Source organism: Haliotis cracherodii, unplaced genomic scaffold (assembly GCF_022045235.1).
Source record: "Haliotis cracherodii isolate W230 unplaced genomic scaffold, xgHalCrac1.p SCAF_5, whole genome shotgun sequence".
Classification (NCBI taxonomy): Eukaryota; Metazoa; Mollusca; class Gastropoda; order Lepetellida; family Haliotidae; genus Haliotis; species Haliotis cracherodii.
In genome coordinates, this window is record NW_027266308.1 from 55,710,770 (window position 1) to 55,720,982 (window position 10,213).

At 43.0% G+C, this 10,213-nt stretch overlaps 2 protein-coding genes across 2 annotated transcripts in view; both read right to left on the reverse strand.

Annotated features, from left to right (window-relative positions):
* Positions 1-1,983, reverse strand: part of LOC139442024 (sprouty-related, EVH1 domain-containing protein 2-like) — a 52,108-nt gene extending 50,125 nt beyond the window's left edge. The window contains exon 1 of the mRNA XM_071222777.1: positions 1,865-1,983. Within this exon, the coding sequence (XP_071078878.1) occupies positions 1,865-1,887 (23 nt within the window). The 5' untranslated portion in view covers positions 1,888-1,983. The remainder of the gene's footprint in view (positions 1-1,864) is intronic.
* Positions 1,984-5,004: 3,021 nt separating this feature from the next.
* On the reverse strand, positions 5,005-9,652 carry LOC139443779 (autotransporter adhesin EhaG-like). The gene is made up of 3 exons (XM_071224697.1): positions 9,648-9,652; positions 6,528-9,030; positions 5,005-5,013 (listed from the first exon to the last, which is right to left on the reverse strand). Exons 1-3 carry the CDS (start codon positions 9,650-9,652, stop codon positions 5,005-5,007), a joined length of 2,517 nt encoding a protein of 838 aa, XP_071080798.1.
* Positions 9,653-10,213: the final 561 nt, after the last annotated feature.

Genomic DNA, 10,213 nt, shown 5'->3' on the forward strand with positions numbered 1-10,213 from the left:
TACACTGTGCAGGATACAAAATATTCTATATGAAAAATTAAATTCAAATGTTTTAGCCAAAACATTAACATTTGTTACAATATTTTAAACACATATCTATATGTCCACTTTAATGTCTGCAAGTCATACCAAGTATCAAGAGTACAAGGCAGGGTATTGCAAGTATTGTGCAAAATAATAATTAATATTACATCAACATTTTCCAAATTTTTAAAATAACACTGACTGAATGTTTCAATTTCTCATCAACGTGAAATATTAAAATATTTAGAAGCTATGACAGACCACATAACTCAATAATGGGTTATTATAAAACAATAACATATTCAAATCTTTTAGTGTTTGCCCCTGACTGAAACATTGTACATTCATAGCTGAACAATGTTGGTAAATATAAAAACAAGGATATTTTAAATTCACATTGTGTTCAACATAATATTACTTCACAAACTGATACAAATAAACTTAACAGATAGGCTTGTAATAGTTATACTTTGTGGAAAATGTTCCTTTTTAACCTGGACATAACAACCAATACTGCAATGACCCAATTTAACATCTCTATACACAGTATTGTTAATATTCAGCCCATTTATTCAATGTCAAGGATGGACATTATTGTGATCATGTGGTTTTGTTATTGCTATTATTGTATATACAGAATACACATCTACAACCAGCCTGTCTACTGCCATGCATTAATTGAAAATGTAGCAACCAATTATTCAACATGTTTCTCCCCTCCTGCCATGCGGCATCACTAATTGTCAGCCAGACTGTTGTCATTTTGTTAGTTAAATAGACAGATCACTCTTACTTTGATAAATAATGTATAATTTATATATATTTCAATTAGGTAATGAACATAGAAATTTAACGTATAATATTTTGCATGATTAAACACAAATATTTGAGAATTACAGTGCACTGAAAATGCTATAACCATTTGATGAAATAATTTTAGTAATGCATATTTAATTTCATGACTTGAAATATCCAGGTAAATTAAGTTATTGATGAATATTTATCAAAAAGAAAGGATTCATCTCAATTATAAATAATACTTGGTAAGGATAATATTTCTTTCAAAGAAACTGTTATGTCATAGGAAAATCATCAGCATCACAAGGAATATTCTATTTGCCAGGAACCTCACAACTTCCTGTTTTCCCGTTCATGAATGAAATAACCGCATGTCTAGATATGAAATCCTGTTTCAATATATATATCAAACATGGACACGGGAAGTGTTCAGACAAGCCCATAGATAGCATCCAACCAAGTTCATTCATGATTCATATAGGGATGAGAGAAAACAAGACAACAGTCACAAACTGCATCCACGTACCATTGTCTTCACCAGTGTCAAATTATTAAAATGTACATAATTACACCATCGACCGACCATTAAAAAGAACAATTAGGAGCGGGAATGATTTAATGAATTCCCTATGCCGCTAACAAGGACTGACCGACAACATTAGTCCTTTCCGCCCAGCCCTGGCCCGTACCGTCATTCACAGTCTTTTATGAATGAATTGCTAGGGCTAAACAGAGGTCTCGGATTCGTGCAACCATCCCGTGTCAACTCGCCTCACAATCAGACGTCTCGGACTAACTAGCACATTGTAAAAACGTTCACTGTACACCTAAACTATTAAATACAAAGTTTCTTGTGTCCGTGTGTCGAGGAAATAGAGTTTATACTGTATTTACATGGGTCTACCCTCATCAATGCCGCTTGGCTTGGCGTGCTGGGTAGGAGGCATCCATGTTGAACCACAAATTCTTTCACCCTGCCCAGTTTACTCAGCCCATAGGACAAAGCGAGGCAGCACATCAAACTTAAATATATGTCACTTACTTTTTAAGTTGTTCTTCTGTCATCTTCTCCAGGTCATTTTTCTGTTAAATTCTTCGATTAAGTATACAGAATACAGTATAAACTAGAAATTTTCTCTCTCGACGATTTTTCCACAAGACAGGAAATGGGACGAAGCACTACTTTCTATCATCCGCGCAAGAAAAATGTAGTTCCAATGGGTTTCCGCATTGAGCATGCCTCCATAGCCAGCTGTGTCACTGCATATTGTTTCAATGCTTTGTCTATTATGTTAGTCGCCATCACACGCTATATGTTATAGAAAGTATGGTGTTTTTTAAATGTCGCAAAGAGGCGCAATGATACAAAAGTATAGGCCATCACTGGGACTCAATTCAAATATGGAACACTCCATTATGCAAAGATTTCCCCCAGCCCTGCCCAGCGGAAATGCAAAGTCTTTTTATTGTCATTATACTTCTTAATATCAGACTTTTGCAGGATAATAAGATACGACTGTCTAAACAACTTTCCAGTGTGTCTGCACACGTCTGCCGAATGCACTGTGCACATTACATTGATATTTCTCATGTAAATTATCCCTCTCCAAATACAGCCAATGGGGTGGCAGATTACCACACGACTGTCAATCATAACAGTAGTGAATTACATGTCAGTTTCCTTCCGGAAAGCAAACCCTTTGCGCTGTCATTCAGCGAAGTATAAATCGCCAATTACACCGAACAACGCTGTATATTTGACCTTGTTTTGAGGGGATCTCTGTTCATGCTAGTTATGTTTTTCAAGCACTTTGCAAGTGTGCCAAGCAATGTGACGTCAGTCTAGGTTTCACGCGTGAATTGGCCACGCCCATTCGTTGCCGTGCTGTTGTTTAGACATTGCAATGGGTATGACCGTTGTTTACATTGAGAATAATATGTGGGTCGAGGTTGGTAGTATTGATTAGCTCTGTATGCCGTTTCATTCAGGGTTCTTTTCATTCAGCTTCGATATGATCAAAGGCTCAAATATTCATTTGCGCGACGCGTGCGCCAGGTGAAGGAATACTCGATACTAGTACAAAATGGAGACAGAGAAAATTTGAAGGAAATATATTTCCAACTTTTAATAGTGAACTTGATAGTTTCAATCCCAAATTAACAACGTATGGACATATTGCTCAGCGGAGGACACACCTTGTAGACAATCACTGTAGGGTAGTTTCATTCACGTTTTGACGACCTAAGATGTCATTATTTTATGAATTGTCAACACCAGCCATTGAGGCTGGGAAAACGATGTTCAAGTTAATTGGCGGCTTAACTGTTCGATATGAGGATATTTTTTGTCGCTTTCAATTACCAAACGTTGTTCACTCAAGCTTATCGGGGCTTTCGGTTAATTAGGCGACACGGTTAATTAAGTGTTGATTAACGTTGCGGCAGACATTGTATATCGCGGTCGTATGAAGTCCCGAGGTTCGCTAAACCAGATCACGAGACTTCACATGTGAGGTATTAGTTATTCTACGTGAATAAATGGATCTATATTTATACCCGATGTTGCAAATCAAGGGAATTCATACATGTGAGGCATTTTAAAAATTATTATTAATATAATTGTTGTTGTTGTTATTATTATTATTATTTATTTTTTTATTATATGTGAATACAAGGATAAAGCCGCTGCATTATGCATACGTTTGTTTATGGATGTGATGACACTACTTCGTAGGGCATTTGATGTGGATGAGATTTAATTGGATATCATATCATTTCTATGATATTGCACACAAAAATGTTTTAAAGACATATTTATATGGTATTCACTGACACAATATGCATGTTCAACCGTTTAAAGTATAATAAACTTACTCGTATAAGCTTGTTTGACATACATGTGAGAATGTTTTATCAATAATTTATAGCAGTATTTAATATGGTTAAGAACATAGCATTTTAAGACTTCTTCTAGTTATTTCAATACTGTGGTGCCACGTATGTAAAAGTTGTAATTAATATTGAAATACTTTATGGTCATGTATTGTGAAATTATCTTTATTTATGTATGAAACAGTGGGTGAGGCATTTCGCCGCTGCCTGTGTTCGTCTAACTGAAAATTGGGTTCGATCCTTCCACAGTGGTGTATTTATTACGCTTTTTATGTGGGTAGCCTGGTCGTTAAAGAGCTAACTATTACAAATCTTAGCCTTTTTCAAAATGTATTGTTGTCACGAGCGTGACTATAAGTGAAACCCCAAACCCTCAATTTTAATTTAGCAAAGGAATATTTACTTCAAATGAAAATGTTTTAAATGATATACCAAGTCATTACACAGAGTCAATAAGTTGTAAATACAAGTGTTCGGTGCATTTTAGCGCACGCCAATACCAGACAACATGGGTGTGTGGTTAGAATGTCCACCCGGGGCATAGTTCATATATATTATTTCGGAGCTTCATAGCTTACTCCTATAAGTCTTTTACTTAAATGTTTTTTTTCTGAAAGACCTATCTAATGTGTAAAGTGCATTTAATTCATTTTTAATCGTACCCTTAAAAGTATTTCAAATTTACCCTACACAACATGTTATTGATTTGAACATATTTCGAAAAGACACATTTTCTTTGGAATTAATATTCTCTTTTTTTTCCAACACCCACGCTCGTACGTTATAGTCTAGGCGGAACCGCAGGGAAAGTGACGGGTTTTACCGAAATAGATCAGACACTTTCATCTTCCGTCAATCACCAATGCATAGACAATTTATGTAACTCGAAACTCATGCGCTTTTATTTATAGTGCCGAATAAAGTTGAGGAGTTACCCACTTCCCATCATCTTAATGCACTCATATTCATAATTTTCGAATAGAAACCTGAGCTATGGTCGTACCGTCTAAAACGACCTGTAAGTAGAAAGGTCGCCAATAATGCTTACTAAATATTACGCAGTTTCATGACAAACAACTGCAAACAGGCCTAATAATGATTCCCTGACACAACGTCCTGCTCCCGTGCACGAGGTCAAGATGACCCTAATCATCAGGAAGCCCACATTCCCCCCACAAACTCAACCCAAACCCTATCCATTAGCGCTACGTTTTATAATAAAGTGGATACAAGGAAAATAAAGGTAAGTTTGACTATGATGCATACAAAATCACATTCACTTCCATGCGCTCAGTCGTACTGTTTAAACAGATAAAGACATTACATTCAGATCCTATATTATTTCTAAATCAACTAATATGACATGACCGACAATGATTTGTAATGGTTTAATTCAATTTTTAATGAAATATCAATGAATTGTCTTCGTCATTTGACTGAGCTATTGCCGAAGAGACGTCATATATTTTAACTCACTCACGCACTCACGCACTCACGCACTCACACACTCACGCACTCACCCGTGCTAACTCATATTCACGCAGGGCAGTTTTGATAATATTTATCATTCTTTTTCATTTTAAACCGTGTTCTTCTATATTTTTAATTTGAAGACTTAATGAAAATGGCTTACACCCAGATTTTTCAACAGTAATGTGACAATGTCCTTATTTGTGCATAACATGATAACAGTCCCCGGTGCAAGAACTGCAAAGTTTGCATTCAGGTTTACTGCTGCAAATATCACTACCCCTTCATTGAGAAGGCAGAAATTTATTCACAATAAACACAATGGGCTCACGACCTGCATGGCGGTAATACGGTGAAAGGCATTTTCAGGCAGCTCAAATCGATCGTAGAGTGAATCAGCAAAGCCCGACCTACACGCGCACGCTAGATCGACATAGGGCAGTCTGGCCGGTGCCGATCACTCCACGCTGCAGGACGGCAGGAACGTAGACACATCGGCCCCGCGACCACGTCGTTGCCACCGCCGCCAATACAACTCATTTGACTCATTTTTACTGCTAGACATAGCGTCACAGACAGAATTCTCCCGTCATCGTGCATACAGCTCGCTGACACATTGTGGCACATGCACTCGGAAGGACACAATATGTCGTAACACATAATTTAGGGACATCATCACTTTGCAGATGGATACACAACAGATACGTACACTGAGTGCGTTGCATTGTGGCGGGATTCGGTGATGGCGGCTGAGGGTGTTTTGGGGGTGGCGGTAGCATGAAGTTCGATAATTAACCCACGTTGGTGTCCAGAATACGATGTCGTTTAGAAAGCAACGATTCCAACCAGAATTCCAAAGATGATGTTTCTCTAATTATCCACAACGTCATCGACAATTTCCACGTTGGCACGTTCCCGAATACACAATTGTATGTCCAGAATTCCCAATTTGGCGTTCTAATACCAACAATTGCAAGAAAACCCAGATGAGCCTTCTGAGTACCAACGATTTCTGTAACAAAATTGCCCCCGTCTGCTCCCTGAATACCTACATTGTCGTCCCGAATTCCCCAAATGGCGTCCAGAATACCCACGATGGCGAAAAACATAGATTGGCGTTCAGAGTGTCAACATTTCCTGTAGAAAATACTCACGTTGGAGTCTAGAATATCCACGTTGGTGTCCAGGATACCTACCATGCGCAGAAAACCCGGTTTGGCGTAACGAATATCAACGATTCCTGTAAATAATACCTACTCACTTTGGCGTCCAGAATACCCACGGTGGCGAGGTCACCCAGCATGGCGTTCAGAATATCAACGATTCCAAAAGAAAATACTCACGTTGGCGTCCAGAATACCCACGCTGTCGTCGAGAATAGACACGTTGGCGTGCAGGATACCCACGCTGTCGTCGAGAATAGACACCTTGGCGTGCAGGATACCCACGCTGTCGTCGAGAATAGACACGTTGGCGTCCAGAGTACCCACGCTGTCGTCGAGAATAGACACGTTGGCGTGCAGGATACCCACGCTGTCGTCGAGAATAGACACGTTGGCGTCCAGAGTACCCACGCTGTCGTCGTGAATAGACACGTTGGAGTCCAGAGTACCCACGCTGTCGTCGAGAATAGACACGTTGGCGTGCAGAATACCCACGCTGTCGTCGAGAATAGACACGTTGGCGTGCAGGATACCCACGCTGTCGTCGAGAATAGACACGTTGGCGTGCAGGATACCCACGCTGTCGTCGAGAATAGACACTTTGGCGTCCAGAGTACCCACGCTCTCGTCATGAATAGACACGTTGGAGTCCAGAGTACCCACGCTGTCGTCGAGAATAGACACGTTGGCGTGCAGGATACCCACGCTGTCGTCGAGAATAGACACGTTGGCGTGCAGGATACCCACGCTGTCGTCGAGAATAGACACGTTGGAGTCCAGAGTACCCACGCTGTCGTCGAGAATAGACACGTTGGCGTGCAGAATACCCACGCTGTCGTCGAGAATAGACACGTTGGCGTGCAGGATACCCACGCTGTCGTCGAGAATAGACACTTTGGCGTCCAGAGTACCCACGCTGTCGTCGAGAATAGACACGTTGGAGTCCAGGATACCCACGCTGTCGTCGAGAATAGACACGTTGGCGTCCAGAATACCCACGCTGTCGTCGAGAATAGACACGTTGGAGTCCAGAATACCCACGCTGTCGTCGAGAATAGACACGTTGGCGTGCAGGATACCCACGCTGTCGTCGAGAATAGACACGTTGGCGTGCAGGATACCCACGCTGTCGTCGAGAATAGACACGTTGGCGTGCAGGATACCCACGCTGTCGTCGAGAATAGACACTTTGGCGTCCAGAGTACCCACGCTGTCGTCGAGAATAGACACGTTGGAGTCCAGGATACCCACGCTGTCGTCGAGAATAGACACGTTGGCGTGCAGGATACCCACGCTGTCGTCGAGAACAGACACTTTGGCGTGCAGGATACCCACGCTGTCGTCGAGAATAGACACGTTGGCGTGCAGGATACCCACGCTGTCGTCGAGAACAGACACTTTGGCGTCCAGAGTACCCACGCTGTTGTCGAGAATAGACACGTTGGAGTCCAGGATACCCACGCTGTCGTCGAGAATAGACACGTTGGCGTCCAGAATACCCACGCTGTCGTCGAGAATAGACACGTTGGCGTGCAGGATACCCACGCTGTCGTCGAGAACAGACACGTTGGCGTGCAGGATACCCACGCTGTCGTCGAGAACAGACACGTTGGCGTGCAGGATACCCACACTGTCGTCGAGAATAGACACGTTGGCGTCCAGAATACCCACGCTGTCGTCGAGAATAGACACGTTGGAGTCCAGAATACCCACGCTGTCGTCGAGAATAGACACGTTGGCGTGCAGGATACCCACGCTGTCGTCGAGAATAGACACGTTGGAGTCCAGAGTACCCACGCTGTCGTCGAGAATAGACACGTTGGCGTGCAGGATACCCACGCTGTCGTCGAGAACAGACACTTTGGCGTCCAGAGTACCCACGCTGTCGTCGAGAATAGACACGTTGGAGTCCAGGATACCCACGCTGTCGTCGAGAATAGACACGTTGGCGTCCAGAATACCCACGCTGTCGTCGAGAATAGACACGTTGGCGTGCAGGATACCCACGCTGTCGTCGAGAACAGACACGTTGGCGTGCAGGATACCCACGCTGTCGTCGAGAACAGACACGTTGGCGTGCAGGATACCCACACTGTCGTCGAGAATAGACACGTTGGCGTCCAGAATACCCACGCTGTCGTCGAGAATAGACACGTTGGAGTCCAGAATACCCACGCTGTCGTCGAGAATAGACACGTTGGCGTGCAGGATACCCACGCTGTCGTCGAGAATAGACACGTTGGAGTCCAGAGTACCCACGCTGTCGTCGAGAATAGACACGTTGGCGTGCAGGATACCCACGCTGTCGTCGAGAATAGACACGTTGGCGTGCAGGATACCCACGCTGTCGTCGAGAATAGACACGTTGGAGTCCAGAGTACCCACGCTGTCGTCGAGAATAGACACGTTGGCGTGCAGGATACCCACGCTGTCGTCGAGAATAGACACGTTGGCGTGCAGGATACCCACGCTGTCGTCGAGAATAGACACTTTGGCGTCCAGAGTACCCACGCTGTCGTCGAGAATAGACACGTTGGAGTCCAGGATACCCACGCTGTCGTCGAGAACAGACACGTTGGCGTGCAGGATACCCACGCTGTCGTCGAGAATAGACACGTTGGCGTGCAGGATACCCACGCTGTCGTCGAGAATAGACACGTTGGAGTCCAGAATACCTACGATGCTGGGAAAACACTGGTTTGGCGTACAGAATATCAACGATTCCTAAAGACAATACCCACGATGGCGTTCAGAATATCAACGTATAGACACATTGGCGTCCAGGATATCCACGATGCTGAGAAAACCCAGGTTGGCGTTCAGAATATCAACGTTTCCTAAAGAAAATACCCACGATGGCGTCCAGAATACCAACAATGACGATAAAGACCCCGCATTCCGCCCAGAATATCCGCAGCGGCCAACAGAACCCCCACGACAGTTACCAGAAAACCAACGCTGATATTCAGAATACCCCCGAATTCCGCGAAGAATACAAACGACCGTCAACAGAACACGAGATGATAGCGTAATTAAGGTAAGGGAGAAAGAATAATCCTGTACTGAACAGCAACCACTATTGTACTGACAAATATAACAACACTGTGCTCACCAAACACCGATACCGTACCGACAAAACAACCCGCACTGCAGTGGGTATGGCTTTACAACACTGTCAGCCTTATTCCAGCAATATCACAACGGGGGACACCAGGCATGGGCTTCACACATTGTACCCATCGTGGGGAATCGATCCCGGGCCTTGGGCTTGATGAGCGAACGCTTTAACCACCAGGCTACCCCATCGCCCCACCAATACTGTACTAACAATAGACCTGCACTATACTGAAAAACAACCATCACTGAACTAACACCAGCCGGTAGTGTATGGAGTGAAGGACAAAAGCAGTGAGTGAGTATGGTTTTACGCCGCTTTTAGCAATGTTCTAGCAACATCACGGCGGGGGACACCAGAAATGGAATTCACACATTGTACCCATGTCGGGAATCGAACCTGGGTCTTCGGCGTGACGAGCGAACACTTTAACCACTAGGCTACCCGACCAACCCACCAATACTGTACTAACAATAGACCAGCACTATACTGAAAAACAGCCATCACTGAAGTAACAACAGCCGGTTGTGTATGGATGGAAGGACAATATCAGTAAACATCATATAAAGGGTATATTACATTCTGTATGTCTCGTGTAATCGTTGTTTCTGTATGCAACTCGAGTAAGTGAAAATCATAGACGGTTTTGCAATTCCTATTTCAGAACAACTTTCTGAAAAATGTAAATTAGTTTCAAAAGAACTCACCGAAAACGCGGGGTTAAAATTATTTTTAGGCTACATAAATATTT